General features: G+C 42.2%; 1 protein-coding gene across 2 annotated transcripts; it reads left to right on the top strand.

The window, feature by feature from the left end:
• Window positions 1-875: 875 nt before the first annotated feature.
• Window positions 876-17,768, top strand: CFAP107 (cilia and flagella associated protein 107). Of its 2 annotated transcripts, XM_001145961.5 has the most exons (4): window positions 876-1,244; window positions 12,314-12,427; window positions 15,909-16,086; window positions 17,369-17,768. In XM_001145961.5, exons 1-4 carry the CDS (start codon window positions 1,134-1,136, stop codon window positions 17,548-17,550), a joined length of 585 nt encoding a protein of 194 aa, XP_001145961.1. In that variant the 5' UTR covers window positions 876-1,133; the 3' UTR covers window positions 17,551-17,768. The 2 variants fall into 2 exon arrangements, with proteins under 2 accessions (XP_001145961.1, XP_016809844.1); XM_016954355.4 differs by lacking the exon at window positions 12,314-12,427 and having other exon boundaries at window positions 904-1,244.

Here is a 17,768-nt window from a genome sequence, read left to right as displayed (position 1 = left end):
TGTTTAAAGGCCATTGGAAACTTTCTCTGAATTGCCTAGCGAAATCCAGCCTCTTCATTTTTAGCAAGCAATACTATAGCACACAGAGTTCTGTTTAGTTAACTTAACCACATGTTATAGGCATCTTTTAAAGTCAGCCTTTAAAACTCTTGCAGAGGATTTCATCATATGGATGTATTACAGTTTATTGAACAAGCCCTCTGCTGATGGATATCTTGGCGCTTTTTGACTTTTTTTTTTTTCCTAATGAATGAGCAAGACAAAGGCCCTTATCTCATTGGACTGAGCTCTGTGGGGATGGTGCCCAGGTCTAATTGCTAATGCATTGCAGCTGTAGCTAAGCACCTGGCATAGAATGGGAAATGATTTTGGAATGAGTGAATGAAGACTGAGCAAATGAAGCATATTATACCAGTGTGAGCACAAAGACAGAACTCTTTGTGCAAGCCCCTACAAAGTAGCAGATAGGAAATGAATGGAGCCCACTGGTTTAGGTCTGAACCAGCGTGGATTTAAATCCCATCACAACTGCATGATGTTAGGCAGCTACTTAATCTCTTTGCTTCAGTGTCCTCATCTGTAAAATGGGTATAATAATGGCATCTGTGTCAGAGGGCTGCTGTGAGGATTAAACAGGTGAATAAATGTGCATAAATGTCTTTGCTTGGAGCAAGCACATCAACATTCATTAAATAGTAGCAGACTTTAACTCACCCCAAATGTAAAAGTGTAGCAAGGATGATACTAGTATTGTGGTGAGAACACAGAAACCAGGTTTTTCTGGCGACTGCTTTTGTGGTGGTGGTTGGTTTGATTTGTTTCTGTGAGGTCAATTTTGCTTCTGCAGAATCAGCTGTTCTCTTACAGAGAGTATTTATACTCAGAGTATGTCACCATGGAGACAGTCAACAGTAGAGAATCCAAGATAGATCACCTCTCCCTAAAGGCTGAAAGTGAACTCTTGGGGCCGCTTTATTCTCTGAGGTTAGCAAGGAGTCGTCTACTACCCATTCAGGAGGCCAGCTGGGAAGACAAAATAGGCACCCCAAACTCAGCAACTTCATAACACCTTCCTCTCCCCACTGAAGCCTTAAACTGCGTCAAGTCAAAGAAACCTGGGGCAAATCCTTAACATGTTTTTGACTGCAGTAAATCCACAGCCACTCTCTACTCCGAGCTGGCAGATTGAGACCAAGTATTCAACGAAAGTGCTCACTGGAAATTGGATGGAAGAGAGGAGAAAGGTAAGGAAACGAGAGAGGTTGGAGAGAGGGCTCAGAGGGACTGATGGGGAGAGGCAGGAGTGAAGTTCATCACTATTTTCAAATGGAGGGCAGCAGATGATTGCATCTTAAAAATGTGGCATTGGGGTCTCTGTGCTCTACAAAGGCTAGTTACATTCAAGCAATCATCAATATTCACGCATTTTGCATGGTTTCTATGACTGTTTCATACATGATGGTTATCGAAAAGACCACTGACACTCTCTACAGATATAACAGGGGCATCGAAAATACTGTAACAGGGTGTCAATATAGTCGTGCCTCTCAGCACTCTTCTCAATGAAGTGTTTCTAGGCATCTGGATGTTTTCTGTCCTTAATTCCTTTGTACCTTGATTTGAAGAACATTTGCTCTCCTCATTCTGGCCCTTCCCAGAATAGTATCTCCTGAGGCCAGCTTGCCACTCTCTGTGCTGATGTCCAGGGATTTGCTGCTGCTCTCTGGCACCTTTCCACAATCCTGCCCCACTAATGCATTTCAATTTTTACTTTTTTTTTTTTTGAGACAGAGTCTCGCTCTGTTGCCCAGGCTAGAGTGCAGTGGCATGATCTCGGTTCACTGCAACCTTCACCTCCCAGGCTCAAGCGATTCTCCTGCCTCAGCCTCCCAAGTAGCTGGGACTACAAGTGCATGCCACCATGCCCAGCTAATTTTTTGTACTTTTAGTAGAGATGGGGTTTCACCATGTTGGCCAGGCTGGTCTTGAACTCCTGAGCTCAAGTGATGTGCCGACCTTGGCTTCCCAAAGTGCTGGGATTACAGGCATGAGCCACTGTGCCTGGCCTCAATTTTTGCTTTCAAACAGAACAATTTGGCTCTTGGTTTTCCACTGTGTTTTAAAGGTCTTTGGAAAATACTTTGCCTGAGTTGGCAAAGTTTGAAGTTGGCATACTTGAAATTGAATATCTTCATTTGTGTTTGGCAAGACTGAGCCACTTAAAGTTTTTCAGAGACATCTAGACTTCCCCATGTCTTCTTGGGAAGTGGGCAAGGAAAAGAAGGTGAAATAGAATACTCAGCTTTGGTATGGGGAAAAGAAGGGAAGGTTAAGGGCTGTTTTCCTGGAGAACGTTAGTAATCACCACCTCTCTGGCCAGATACAACCTTCAGTCATCATCAGCTACAAATGTACTTGGCCTTGTTTGGTGAGCAGGTGTGTGCAAGAGAAGTTCCAAAAGCAAGAAGGACTGGTTGAAAATACCTTCAGGTGCCCATGGGTGATGCAGTACTCAGGGATATTATGGGCTGGTCTCACACCTAGAGAAGATTGCATAAAAATAGTGGAGTTGGAGTGATGTCAACAAGGTAGCAGACTAAGAAGCTCCAGGTTCTCATTCCCCATGGAAACATTAGAGAAAAAAACACAAAAACGTTATAGGAGCTCTGGAAAACTGTCAAAGATATATAGCGACAAATCAAATGCCCAATCAAGAAAAAGACACATTCAAAATGAATAGGAAATTCCATGATGTTTTTACTTGTCCTTTCCTACTACCACCCCAGCACAGCACAGCATAGTCTGCATTTTAGGGTAAGTGGCAGCTCGGCTCCAAGTTCCCTCTTTCAAATCCAGAGTGAGTGGAGCAACATTTGAACCTGTCTGGGGCTGCCTGAGGGATTGCTCTCTATTTCATCTAACTTGGAGCTCAGATGGGAAAAGGTGGCATGGTTCAGATTTCAGCTGGGAAAAGCCATGGAAAGCAATGATAGGCACAGCTAGTGAAAGCTGCCAGGGGATTACAGATCTATAAATATCTGGGGCAAGAGATTATGGATAGAGGAATACAATAGAACATCTGAAGTCGAAGAAGAAGCAGGGGTGAGACTTTTTTTTGGAAAAGAAAACATTTAAAAGCAGCTGTGTATGTAGGGGAATTAAAAAAAAAAACCACACACAGGTCCAGGCAAGATGTACACCAGAAAAGAGCTGAGAATATTTTTAAGCCTTCATGTTGGGCTGACCCCAAGACTCAGAACATTACCTGCTAGTTAGAAAAGGTCTTCCCTGCACAGAGTCAGTCTACAAATACTGGAAGATTTGGCTGCTTTTCAAATGCCCAATTTTCAACGAAAAAATCACCAGATGTACGAAGATACAGAAAAAAAAAGTGGCCCATCCAAAGGAAGAAAATAAAGTGAGAGAATAAACACAAGCATCAAGGTACTAGTCAAATACTTTAAAACAACCATCTTAAATATGGACAAATAGGTAAAGGACACAAAGAACTAAAGTAAATCAGGAAAACAATACATGAGCAAAATGAGAATATTAAAAAGGAGATTGAAATTATAAAAAGGAGTCAAACCAGTTTTAGAGCTGAAAAATGCAATAACTGAATTGAAAAATTCAATAGAGGGATTCAGCAGCAGATTTGAATAGGCAGGAGAAAGAATCAGCAAATTTAAAGGCAGTGAACAGAGCCTAAGGGACTTATGGGACACTATGAAGCAGATTAATATATGCATTAAGGGAATTCCATAAGGAGAAGAGAGAGAGAAAGGGGCCAAAAGAATATTTGAAAAAGTAATGATTAAAATCTTCCCAAATTTGAGTAAATACATAAATCTACAAATCCAAGAAGTTCAATGAACTCCAAGTATAAAAAATCTAAAGAGACCCTCATTGAAGCACTTTATAATTAAGATATTGAAACCCAAAAACAAAGAGAGAATCTTGAGAGCACCAGGAGAAAAGTAACTCATCAAGAACAATGGCTCCTCAGTGAGATTATTATGGGATTGACAGATGTGGTGGCTCATGCCTGAATCTCAGCACTTTGGGAGGATAAGGCAGGTAGATTGCTTGAGCCCAGGAGTTCGAGATCAGCTGGGCAACATGGTAAAACCCTATGTCTACAAAAGATATACAAATTAGCTGGGCACAGTGGTATATGCCAATAGTCCTAGCTACTCAGGAGGCTGAGGTGGGAGGATCACCTGAGCCTGGGAGGTGGAGGTTCTAGTGAGCCGAAATCATGCCACTGCACTCCAGCCTGGGCAACAGAGTGAGAGTGAGGCCCTGTCTTAAAAAAACACAAAAAAACAAAAACAGATTATTAGGGAATTTTCTCAGCAGAAACCTTGGAGCCTGGAAGGCAGTGGGATAATACATTTAAAGTGCTGGTAAAAAAAATACTGTTATCTGATAATTCTGTATTCCACAAAATTGTCTCTTGAAAAAGAGGGAGATGTTAAGACATTCCCAGATAAACAAAAGCTGAGGGTGTTTATTGACAGTAGACCTACCTTGCAAGGAAGACTAAAGAGAATCCTTCAAGTTGAAACAAAAGGACATTAGACAGTAACTTGAAGCTGTGCAAAAATATAAAGTTCTCCAGTAAAGGTAAATATGTAGACAAGCTTAAAAGCCAGGATTATTATAATTTTGGGATGTAACTCTACTCTTTATTTTTGACAGAATTTAGAAGACAAATGCATAAAATTATAAATCTATGTAAATGAGTCTGCATTATATAAAGATGTAATTTGTGCCTTCAATAACATAAAGCAGAGGGAGGCAGAGCTATAAAAGAGTAGAGTTTTGGTATACAATTTCAGTTGGTCGCAATTTAAAATATGTTGTTATAACTGTAGGATATTGTGTATAATCCCCATGGGACCCACAAAGAAAATGCCTATAGAATATTCACAAAAGAAAATAATAAGGGAATCAAAATGTGGCCCTCAAAAATTAAACACAAAAGAAGACAGTAAGAGAACAAATAAGGGGCAAAAATCTACAAGACATACAGAAAACAAATACTAAAATGGCAAATATAAGTCCTTCCCTATCAGTAATCACTTTTAAATGTAAATGGATTAAACTTCCAAATGAAAGGCATACATTAGCAGAGAGATTTATAAAACAGGATCCAACTATATGCTGCCTACAAGAGACTGACTATAGATTGAAGTACACATATAAGTTGAAAGTGAAAGGAAGCAAGAAGATATTTTGTGCAAATAGTGCCAGAAGGGAGCAGGTATGGCTAGTATCAGACAAAGTAGGCTTTAGGTTAAAAACTATTATGAGACAAAGAGGGACACTATATATTGATAAAAGGGCCAATTCACCAAGAAGAAGGTACAATAATTACACACATGTATACACCAAATATTAGAGCTCTGAAATAAATGAAGCAAAAATGGACAGAATTGAAGGGAGAAATAGATGGCTCTACAGTAATAGTAGAACAACCCTATAGATCAATTGGACCTGACAGGCACTCCACCCAACAAAGGCAGAATACACGTTTTTTTTTTTTTCTCAAGTACATACAGAATATTCTCCAGGATATACCATATGTTAGCCTACAAAACAAGTTTTAATAAATTATAAAGATTAAAATCATACAAAGTATCTTTCCTGATCACAAATGAAATGAACTTAACGATTAATAGCAGAAGAAATACTGAAAAATCCACCAATATGTGGAAATTAAACAACACTGTTTTAAAAAAGATCAGTAAAGAGAAAAATCACAGAAAAATTAAAAAATAATAATGAAAATACAACATACCAAAACTTATGGGATGTAGTGAAAGTACTATTAAGAGGGAAATTTACAGCTGTAAACACATTAAAAAAGAAGAAATGTCTCAAATTAACAACCTAGCTTTACACTTTAAGAAAACAGAAAAAAAAAGAACAAACTAAATGCAAAGCTAGCAGAAGGAAGGAAATTAAATATTTAGAGAAGAGATAATTAAAATAGGAAATAGAAAAACAACAGAAAAAATCAATAAAACCGAGTTGAGACTGGGCGCGGTGGCTCATGCCTGTAATCCCAGCACTTTGGGAGGCCGAGGTGGGCGGATCATCTGAGGTCAGGAGTTTGAGACCAGCCTGGCCAACATGGCGAAATCCTGTCTCTACCAAAAATAAAAAATTAGCTGGGTGTCATGGTGCATGCCTGTAATTCCAACTACTAGGGAGACTGAGGCAGGAGAATTGCTTGAACCTGGGAGGCAGAGGTTTCAGTGAGCCGAGATTATACCATTGCACTCCAACCTGGGTGACAGACCGAGACTCCATCTCTAAACAAACAAGCAAGCAAACAAAGAGAAAACCAAGTTGGTTTTTTGAAAAATCAATAAAATTTACAAATGATTATCTATATTGACTAATGGAAAAAAAGAGAAGAGATGCAAGTAACTAAAATTAGAAATGAAAGTGTAAAATAATTACCAACTTTTTTCTGACATAAAAAGATAATAAGAGAATACTATGAACAATTTATGCTAACAATTGGAATATTTATATAATTCTCCATGAAATGGAGAAATTCCAAGAAATATACAATCTATCAAGACTGAATTATAAAGAAATAGAAAATCTGAATACATCTATAACTAGTGAAGAGATTGAATTAGTAACCAAAAATCTCCCAACAAAGGAAAGCCTAAGACCAAATGACTTCAGTGGTGAATTCTAACAAATATTTTGAAAAGAATTAACATCAGTCCTTCTCAAATGCTTCCAGAATATTGAAGAGGAGGAAATAAATTCTAACTAATTTTATGAGCTCAGCATTACCCTGATACTAAAGGCGAAGACATCACAAGAAAAGAAAACTACAAACCAATATTCCTTATGAATATTGATGCAAAAATCCTCAAGCAAATAGTAGAAACCCCAATTCAATATTATATTAAAAGGGTTATATACACCATGACCAAGTGAGATTCCTTCCTGGAATGCAAGAATGGTTCAGGGCTGGGCATAGTGGCTCATGCCTGTAGTCCCAGCACTTTGGGAAGCCAAGGCAGGCAGATCAGTTGAGGTCATGAGTTTGAGACCAGCCTGGCCAACATGATGAAACCTCGTCCCTACAAAAAATACAAAAATTAGCTGGGCATAGTGGCATGTGCCTGTAGTCCCAGCTTGAAAATGGCTTGAACCTGAGAGGTGGAGGTTGCAGTGAGCCAAGATCTCACCACTGCACTTCAGCCTGGCTGACTCTGTCTAAAAAAAAAAAAAAAAAAATTAATATATAAAAATTAACCAATATACTAGAATGAAGGAAAAAAAGACATGATCATCACAATGTAGAAAAAGCATTGGGCAAAATTAAACTTCTTTTTATAAAGAAAAGCATTTGACAAACTAGGCATAGAAGGAAACTGCCTCAACATAGTAACAAAAACCCACAGCTAACATAATTCTCAATGGTGAAAGATTGAAAGCTTTTCCTTTAAGATTAGGAATAAGACAAAAATGCCAGCCTTTTCCACTTTTGTTCAACATAGTGCTGTAAGTTCTAGCCAGAAAAATTAGGAAAGAAAAGGAAAAGCTTCCAAATTGGAAAGGAAATGTAAAATTTTCTCTCTTTTCGCAGATGGCATGATTTAATATACAGGAAACCTCTAATGATTTTATATATAGGAAACACACACACATGCACCCATACACAAACTGTTAGAACTAATAAATGAGTTAAGCAAAGTATGCAAAAGTTGATTGTGTTTGTAAACACTAACAGTGAACTCTGAAAAGGAAATTAAGAAAATTCCATTTACAGTAACATCAAAAAATAAAGTATTTAAGAGTAGACTTAACCAAGGAGATGAAAGACTTATATACATTGAACACTACAAAACACTGCTGAAAAAAATAAAGAGGACATAAATAAATGGAATGACACCCTGTGTTCATGGATGGAAGACTTAATATTGTTAAGATATCAATACTACACAAAGCTATCTACAGATTCAATGCAATCATTATCAAAACCCCAGTAAAGGTTTTTTTTTTTTGCAGACATAAAATCCATCCTAAAATTCATATAAAATCTCAAGACTCCCAAAATCTCCTTAAGCTGATAAGCAACTTCAGCAAAGTCTCAGGATACAAAATCAATGTACAAAAATCACAAGCATTCTTATACACCAACAACAGACAAACAGAGAGCCAAATCATGAGTGAACTCCCATTCACAATTGCTTCAAAGAGAATAAAATACCTAGGAATCCAACTTACAAGGGATGTGAAGCACCTCTTCAAGGAGAACTACAAACCACTGCTCAAGGAAATAAAAGAGGATACAAACAAATGGAAGAACATTCCTTGCTCATGGGTAGGAAGAATCAATATCGTGAAAATGGCCATACTGTCCAAGGTAACTTACAGATTCAATGCCATCCCCATCAAGCTACCAATGACTTTCTTCACAGAATTGGAAAAAACTACTTTAAAGTTCATATGGAACCAAAAGAGAGCCCGCATCGCCAAGTCAATCCTAAGCCAAAAGAACAAAGCTGGAGGCATCACACTACCTGACTTCAAACTATACTACAAGGCTACAGTAACCAAAACAGCATGGTACTGGTACCAAAACAGAAATATAGATCAATGGAACAGAACAGAGCCCTCAGAAATAACGCCGCTTACCTACAACTATCTGATCTTTGACAAACCTGAGAAAAACAAGCAATGGGGAAAGGATTCCCTATTTAATAAATGGTGCTGGGAAAACTGGCTAGCCATATGTAGAAAGCTGAAACTGGATCCCTTCCTTACACCTTATACAAAAATCAATTCAAGATGGATTAAAGATTTAAACGTTAGACCTAAAACCATAAAAACCCTAGAAGAAAACCTAGGCATTACCATTCAGGACATAGGCGTGGGCAAGGACTTCATGTCCAAAACACCAAAAGCAATGGCAACAAAAGCCAAAATTGACAAATGGGATCTAATTAAACTAAAGAGCTTCTGCACAGCAAAAGAAACTACCATCAGAGTGAATAGGCAACCTACAACATGGGAGAAAATTTTCGCAACCTACTCATCTGACAAAGGGCTAATATCCAGAATCTACAGTGAACTCAAACAAATTTACAAGAAAAAAAACAAACAACCCCATCAAAAAGTGGGCGAAGGACATGAACAGACACTTCTCAAAAGAAGACATTTATGCAGCCAAAAAACACATGAAAAAATGCTCATCATCACTGGCCATCAGAGACATGCAAATCAAAACCACTATGAGATATCATCTCACACCAGTTAGAATGGCAATCATTCAAAAGTCAGGAAACAACAGGTGCTGGAGAGGATGTGGAGAAATAGGAACACTTTTACACTGTTGGTGGGACTGTAAACTAGTTCAACCATTGTGGAAGTCAGTGTGGCGATTCCTCAGGGATCTAGAACTAGAAATACCATTTGACCCAGCCATCCCATTACTGGGTATATACCCAAATGACTATAAATCATGCTGCTATAAAGACACATGCACACGTATGTTTATTGCGGCATTATTCACAATAGCAAAGACTTGGAACCAACCCAAATGTCCAACAATGATAGACTGGATTAAGAAAATGTGGCACATATACACCATGGAATACTATGCAGCCATAAAAAATGATGAGTTCATATCCTTTGTAGGGACATGGATGAAATTGGAAACCATCATTCTCAGTAAACTATCGCAAGAACAAAAAACCAAACACCGCATATTCTCACTCATAGGTGGGAATTGAACAATGAGATCACATGGACACAGGAAGGGGAATATCATACTCTGGGGACTGTGGTGGGGAGGGGGGAGGGGGGAGGGATAGCATTGGGAGATATACCTAATGCTAGATGACGAGTTAGTGGGTGCAGTGCACCAGCATGGCACATGTATACATATGTAACTAACCTGCACAATGTGCACATGTACCCTAAAACTTAAAGTATAATAAAAAAAAAAAAGAAAAAAAAAAAAAAAAAAGAGACTCCAAATAGCCAAAACAATCTTGAAAAAAAGAACAAAATTGGAAGACTCACATGTCTCAGTTTCAAAACTTACTAAAAGCTACAGTAATCAAGACAGTGTGATACTGGCATACAGATAGATACATAGACCTATAGAACAAAAGAGAGAGCCTAGAAATAAACATTTGTATATATGGTCAAATGACTCTTGATGAGGATGCTAAAACTGTTCAATGGGGGAAAGGACAATTTCTTCAATAAATGGTGTTCAGTAAAGTGGATATCTAGGTGTGAAAAAATAAAGTTAGACCCTTCCCTAATTCCATATACAAAACTGAACTCAAAGTGGATCAGAGACCTGGATGAGACCTAAAACTACAAAACTCTTAGAAGAAAACATAGGGGGCTGGGTGTGGTGACTCATGCCAGTAATCCCAGCACTTTGAGAGTCTGAGGCGGGAGGACTGCTTGAGGAAAGGAGCTCAAGACCAGCCTAGGCAACACAGCAAGAACTTATCTCTCTCTTTTTTTTAATTAAATAAAAAAAGAAGAAAACATAGGGGAAAATTCTCATGACATTGGCTTTAGCAAGAATTTCTTGATGTGACACCAAAAGCACAGGCAACACAAGAAAAAAATAATAAACTGGACGTCATCAAAACAAAAAACTTTGTGCCTCAAAGGACACTAACAACAGAGTAAATGACAACCAATGGAGTGGGAGAGAATATTTGCAAATCATATATCTGATAAGGGACTAATATGCAGAATATGTAAACGACTTCTATAACTCAACAATAACCAAAGACAAGCAACCTGATTAAAAAATGACAAAGGAGCTGAATAGGTATTTCTCCAAAGAAGGTGTACAAATGGCCAATAAACACATAAACATAGTCAGCCTCACTGATTATTAAGGAAATCCAAATCAAAATTACAATGAGATACCACTTCACCCTTTAGTATGGCTAGTATCAAAAAACAGAAAATATCAAGTGTTGGTGAGGATATGAAGAAATGGGCACCCTTGTGCCCTAAATGGTACTGCCACTGTGGAAAACAAGATGGGAGTTCCCCCCAAAAAATAGACATAGAATTACCATATGATCCAGCAATTACACTTCTGGTTGTATGCCTAAAAGAATCGAAAGCAGGGACTCAAAAAGATATTTGTACAATGACATTAATAGTAACTATTCACAGTAACCAAAAGTTGGATGCAACCCAAGTACCCACTGATGGATGAATGGATAAACAAAACATGGTGTAAGTGTATCATGGAATATAATCAAACCTTAAAAAGGAAGAAGATTCTGACACATGCTATCAAATGGATGAATTTTGAAGACATTATACTAAGTGAGCTAAGACAGACACAGAAGGACAAACATTGTGTGATTCTACTTACATAGGGTGCCTGTAACAGGCAAGTTCATACAGAGAAAGTAGAATGATGGTTGCCAGGGGCTGCAGGGAGAGGAGAATGGAGAGTTGGTGCTTAACGGTCACAGAGTTTCAGTTTTGCAAGGTAAGTAAAGTTCTAGAGATGGATGGTGGTGATGGTTGCACAACAGCGTGAATGTCACTGAACCGTAGAGTTGAAAATGGCTAAAATGGTAAATACATTTTATGTTGAATATATTTTACCATATTAAACTTTAAGAAAACTAATTAGAGAACAAAATGTAATTTGAAAGGTGAGAGAGTTGGAAAGAATGAGGAACAAAGAAGAGGAAGAAAGGGAGGGCCGGGCACAGTGGCTCATGCCTGTAATCCCAGCACTTTGGGAGGCCGAGGCACGTGGATCACAAGGTTGAGAGATCGAGACCATCCTAGCCAACATGGCAAAACGCCCTCTCTTCTGAAAATACAAAAATTAGCTGGGCATGGCGGCCCATGCCTGTAATCCCAGCTACTCAGGAGGCTGAGACAGGGGAATTGCTTGAACCCGAGAGGCAGAGGTTGCAGTGAGCCGAGATTGCGCCACTGCACTCCAGCCTGGTGACAGAGTGAGACTCCATGTCCAAAAAAAAAAAGGAGGAGGCAAAGAGGAGAGAAGAGCAGGGAGAGAGAAGATGAGAAAGGACACAGGTGCGGATGATGAGAAGGTGACCAGGGGAGCCAATGACAGCTCTTCCCGGGGGTGCCGGATGGCAGGCTCCCTGTCCCCGAGCAAGCTCTTTCCTGTGTTGGGCAGGGTGTCCAGGGGTTTATATTTACCTTTTCCCTACCCATCTTCTGATGGCCCAGGAGGTAAGGGGACCCAGCAGAAGTTTGAGAAGTGGCATCTCAGAGGTTTTCCTGAATATTTGGTCTTTTCCAGTTCACCAGAGACACTGACAAGACACCCCAATCCATTTACAGAAAAGAATACATCCCCTTCCCAGACCACAGACCAGACCAGATCTCCAGGTGGTATGGGAAGAGGAAAGTTGAGGTAAGAGGGAGTGGCAACTGGGACACTCAGGCCTGGACCCCACCCAAAGCTCAGGGGACACCAGCCAGCTTCTTATAGGCTTAGTACCGTCTTGGGGGAAATCAGGAGTAGTCTCATTAATACCCTCCCAGCCCGGGGGCTGCAGATAGCACTAACCAATAATTACCTGTGTGGGCTGATGATCTGTTTAATTTCAAACTGGTAGCATTCCCTCCAACCTATATCCCAGCACCTGGATCACACTCTTCCAACAGAATATAGGCAAAGAATGCAAGAAATAGCAACCAAAAGGTAAATGATGCATATAGTCAGGAATCACATAAGGCACTGCAAAAGCAGCTGGCAGTGATGTATTTGGACAAACAGTGTTGTGTATTATCTGTGCTCCAGCCTCCTGTTCTTTCGCATGAAAAGTCAAGCACCATCCACACACCGTATTGACTGGGCACTTGTCTAGGAATCATGGTGTTCCAGGTGTTGGAAGCAGAGAGCAGGGCATTGCAACCTCAGAACATGCCCTCCACACCCAAGGAGGGGCATTTGAGACTATTATTATCTTTAGCAATCCCACTAGTGAGTATGTAGGAGACAATTATTAACTTGGTGTGCCAGAGGCTGAGATCCTGGCCCTTCCAGGAACAGCAGGGAAAGCCGTCTCCTGCAATAACCCCTGTAGGTAGCTCCCAGCAGGCACAGCCTGGGGAGAGCAAGCTTGTAGGTGCTCACCCACTGGGTGTGCAGCTGTGCTCTGTCCCCACCACACTCTGGGAGTTCCCTTGAGTTGTTTCTTTTGCCAGCCTGCTGCTCTTATAAGCGATTTCTGTCTCCCCACTCCCACCCCACCTGACCCTACTATACCTGCTTCAATTCAGGGTGGCAGCAGACAGACATGGATTAAGGTAGTGGACATCTTTTGGAATTGGGGCATTTTAGTGCTTGGAGGGACCCAAGAGATTCATTCAGCTCAGTGGCCCGAGGTGTAAAGTGCCTTTTTCAAAGCTGTGTGGCTTGTTGGTAGGGATGAAGCAAGTTGCTGCTCTGCAAATCAGGCAAAGAGTGTCCTCAGATTCCATTCCTCATCTGCCAGAGTCACCTATTTGCATTCTGCATTTAGGGATCCATGTCAGGATAAGCAGCAACAGATTTTCAGCTCTGTGCTGGCAACCCCAGATGACTCCCTCATCCTCAGACCACACTGACATCTCCAAGCAAGCTGATGCTCTGGGGCTGCTGAGGTTCACCAGCAGTGCGCATTAAAGACACAAATGGATTTTAACATAAACAAGTCAAAGTTAGAACCCAGGATCTGGGGCTCTCAGCCTCTAACCATCCATGTATGTGAGGTATTGACCCTAGTTTTCAGTGCATTGTAGAACATTTAGATAGCCTTTGGACCCATTACAAGCTCTGACTAAGAGTTTAACATACAGTCTGGTTAAAATTAAGAACTCCACCCACCGCCCCCCCGCATTGTCATCTCCAACAGAACAGACGATTGAATATTCATTTCTTTTTTTCTTTTCTTTTCTTTCTTTTTCTTTTTTTTCCTTTTTTTCTTTTCTTTTTTTTGAGATAGAGTCTCTCTCTGCCCCCCAGGCTAGAGTGCAGTGGTGTGACGTTGGCTCACTGAAACCTCAGCCTCCTGGGTTGGAACAATTCTCCTTGCCTCAGCCTTCCAAGTAGCTGGGATTACAGGTGTGTGCCAACACAGCTGGCTAATTTTTTTTTTGTATTTTTAGTAGAGATAGGGTTTTGCCATGTTGGTCAGGCTAGTCCTGAACTCCTGGTCTCAAGTAATCTGCCCACCTTGGCCTCTCAAACTGCTGGGATTACAGGCGTGAGCCACGGCACCTGGCCCTGAATATTTATTTTTAAGGTTTCTGTTCAAATTGCCTGCTTGTGGGATGGGGCCCTGAACATAACCCTGCTTCCACACAGCTGCTTCAACTCTGTCAGCTCTTCTGTTTGCTTCATGTTGCCCTCCTTCTCCTATGACAGCTTCCTCCTCCATCTCCCACTCCCACTTTGCTCTTCCTTGTTAGGCAAAAATGACTCCAAAGCCCGTATCCCCAACCGCCTCCTTTATCTAATTCTCACATACCAAGCCAATATTTCCTCTGCCTTAAATCACCCCAGGGCCAAGTAGTGGACACTATAGACCTCCCCTAGGGCCCAGAGCCCACAAAAACTATTCACACTATCCAGTCCTAAACTTGTCCACCGTGCCTCGCCCAATGGTTCCCATGGAAACCACAGTAAAGGCTCTGGGCCCTGCCCCCCCACCTTGTTCCTTCTGCCTCCCGACCAGAGACCAATGCTGGTTCTTCCTGATGTGGCCCTGCAGGGCATGGCGTGCCCTTCCTCTTGAGAACTGTAAGTAACAAGCTCTCCTTTCAAAGGTAGCTGTCTCTGTGGCTGTCACTTTCCCAAACCCGAATAAGGAAAAATCCCAGGCATACAGTAAAGACACACCCCAAATCAAGAGAAACTGCAAGAAAATTCCTCCTGGCCTCTCTACCTCCCATGCCACGAGGCTGCTTCTGCAATTCCCTTTGTTGATGGGAAACCCTCCAAGTCACTTTGGCATTAGAAATACACTATGGGGTACCTGGTGATGTGGATCTTGGGAATCCTGCTTAATGTCTGTGCCCACCCCCCTTGTCTTCCTCTGGCATTGTGATCTGACTTATTTATGGGGCCACCACTTGAAATATTGGGTGCAGCCGGCATTTCCAGACCATAGCAGACACAGGCCTCCCTGTCTGCTCCAGACAAGAGGGCAAGCATGGAAATCAACATTATGCCCCCTTGTAAATCAGTGCAGTTCCCCAGGATTCCCTTCTGGGCCCAAGAGGATTTTCTTAGGAAAAGCACTGATTCAGGCAAACATCCCAGAGTAAGGAGAACATGGCTTTCTTCTCACTGTAAATTACTCCTCACCAAAGAAATCACTCCCCTAGTTTCCAGCTGAGCAAGCTGTAAATCCTGTGCAAGAGAAGGCAATTTATGGGGTGTTCTCTGATTCTTCCCACAGTAACAGACTGAAATATAAGGCACACATGTCAGGCTGGCTTTCACCATCTTGTCCTTGCCCTTAGGAACAGGCTTGGATTCATGAGACTTGAGACAAATCAGGCTGCAGTTTCAGATCACAAGTGAGGTGGTGCTGACTCTTCCCATTCAGCAGGATGTCCTGGCTTTAACTTTAATGTGCCACCATAGCTCATTCTAGGAATGAATTGACTTGGCATGGGACCGGCCATACAGAGAACTAACTGCAGCCAGCTGGGATGTGTTTGAAAGTGGGATGCCTCAGAGTGGGATAAACAAGTGTGTTTCTGAAGACCCTTTGCCAGCCCACGGATGCCCGCTCTCTCCATCAGCACCACAGACCCCTACATGTGGCAGCTCCTGTCTCCACCATGGCCAGGTGGATGCTTTGCTCCTATCAGTAACGAGCCCACTGTGTCTATCCTTCCAGGGGCTACCTTACAAACACCTGATCACCCACCACCAGGAGCCCCCACATCGCTACCTGATCAGCACCTATGACGACCATTACAACCGGCATGGTTACAACCCGGGGCTGCCTCCACTCCGCACTTGGAATGGACAGAAGTTGCTGTGGCTGCCAGAGAAGTCTGACTTTCCCCTTCTTGGTACTTTTATAATTCAGGGTATTCTTCTGCGTTGGTCTGTAAAGTTGCACAGACCAACGGAGCTGTACCTGCCTCATGCAGAAGGAGCCACACAGGTGACCCTGGCTCCAGGAGAGCAGCGGATGACATAGTAGGGGCTGAGTTCTATTGTACCCTCAGGGCTGCCTCCTGTCCTTTCCCTTTGACCTGGGGTAATCTTGGCTGTGTGATGAAGCCATCACCTGTGCCCCATGGTGGCAGGCTTAGAGCACAGGTGGCAGGGAGCAACATCCACGCATCCTTCCTCCTAGTCCTATTTACTACATGAATAATGACAATATTTCCCAGATAGTGCTCCCTGCTGCAATGATAACAAACACTGAGGAATTTCTGGACTCAGGGAGTTGACATTCCAGGGGGGAAACAGATAAGACACCATTAAAAAGTAAGAACACTTAAGATCCCATAGATAATTTTAGACGGGAATGTGCGCTATAAAGAAAACAGGTAATGGAGAGAAAGTGAGGTGGTGAATTTGCGAACTTCCTTTGGTTCACAAATTCCTCCTTGGAAAAGTGAGGGATGGTCTTTGTTGAGGAGATAGAGTTGAATTGGGAAGAAGGGAGCCATACAGGGATTGAGGGGGAGGGCATTCTAGAGGAAGGAACAGTAAATGAAAAAGTTCTAAGGCAGGAATGGAGGAGGATCATGTAGGGGTTCATAGGGCACAGTGAAGGGATTGAAATTTGTTCTATCCACAATCCCAAGACTTGGAATGCATTTTTGTAGGAGAGTGCCTTGATGTGATTTACATTTCAAGCCACGTCCACCCTAATGAGGACACAGAGCAGTGCCAGCTCTTTGTGGTCCTACCTTTTGATGCAAAGGGACACAGGTCAGAGGATGAGCTGCTGGTCACTCTGCATTACTTTTGCATGGGATTCTTCTCAACATCACTCTCAATGCACACAGCTTCTTTCCCGACAGGGGTGGGACAATTACTCAGGACCAGCGAGGCCACGCACAACCACACCATGGGGCTGACCTTTCCAAGGCCCCCGTGGCAGAGCCTGATCTCCCCTGAGCACTTGGGATGCAGGTGCACCTTGAGACCGCCAGGGGCTGGCTGAACCAATGCTCTCTGCAAGGCTCTTCCCTGTGGGCCTCTGCCAGCCTTGGTCCCTGACAGAGCAGCCTGGGAAAATCTCCAGGGCCCCTGCTGCCCAGTCTCGTGGCCATTGGCCATTTAGAGCAAGACTCCTTCTGTAAGCCCCATTCAACCGGACCCTGGTTTCTCTTGCAGCTCCCCCTACAAACTATGGACTCTATGAGCAGCTCAAGCAGAGACAGCTCACACCCAAGGCTGGCCTGAAGCAGAGCACTTATACTTCATCCTACCCCAGACCACCGTTGTGCGCTATGTCCTGGAGGGAGCATGCGGTCCCGGTCCCTCCCCGTCGCCTGCATCCTCTCCCACACTTCTGAGAGCTGCCACCCCAGGAGCAGCTCAGATAGAATCAGCTGGAGACCACAGCATCACTGGACTTGCCAGACAACAAGCGGCGCAGATAAACTCAGAGTACGAGATCTGGCCCGTCAAAGGTGCTCTCAGAATCATCATCTGCATTTGGCGGTACCTGTCCCCCCTCAAAACCCACAGGTTCCTTTCTTTTCCATCCCACAATTAAAGATCTTTGACACTA

This window comes from Pan troglodytes, chromosome 1, assembly GCF_028858775.2.
Source record: "Pan troglodytes isolate AG18354 chromosome 1, NHGRI_mPanTro3-v2.0_pri, whole genome shotgun sequence".
Lineage (NCBI taxonomy): Eukaryota > Metazoa > Chordata > Mammalia > Primates > Hominidae > Pan > Pan troglodytes.
Note: the sequence above shows the minus strand (reverse complement) of the source record. Positions and strands in the feature narration are given on the sequence as shown.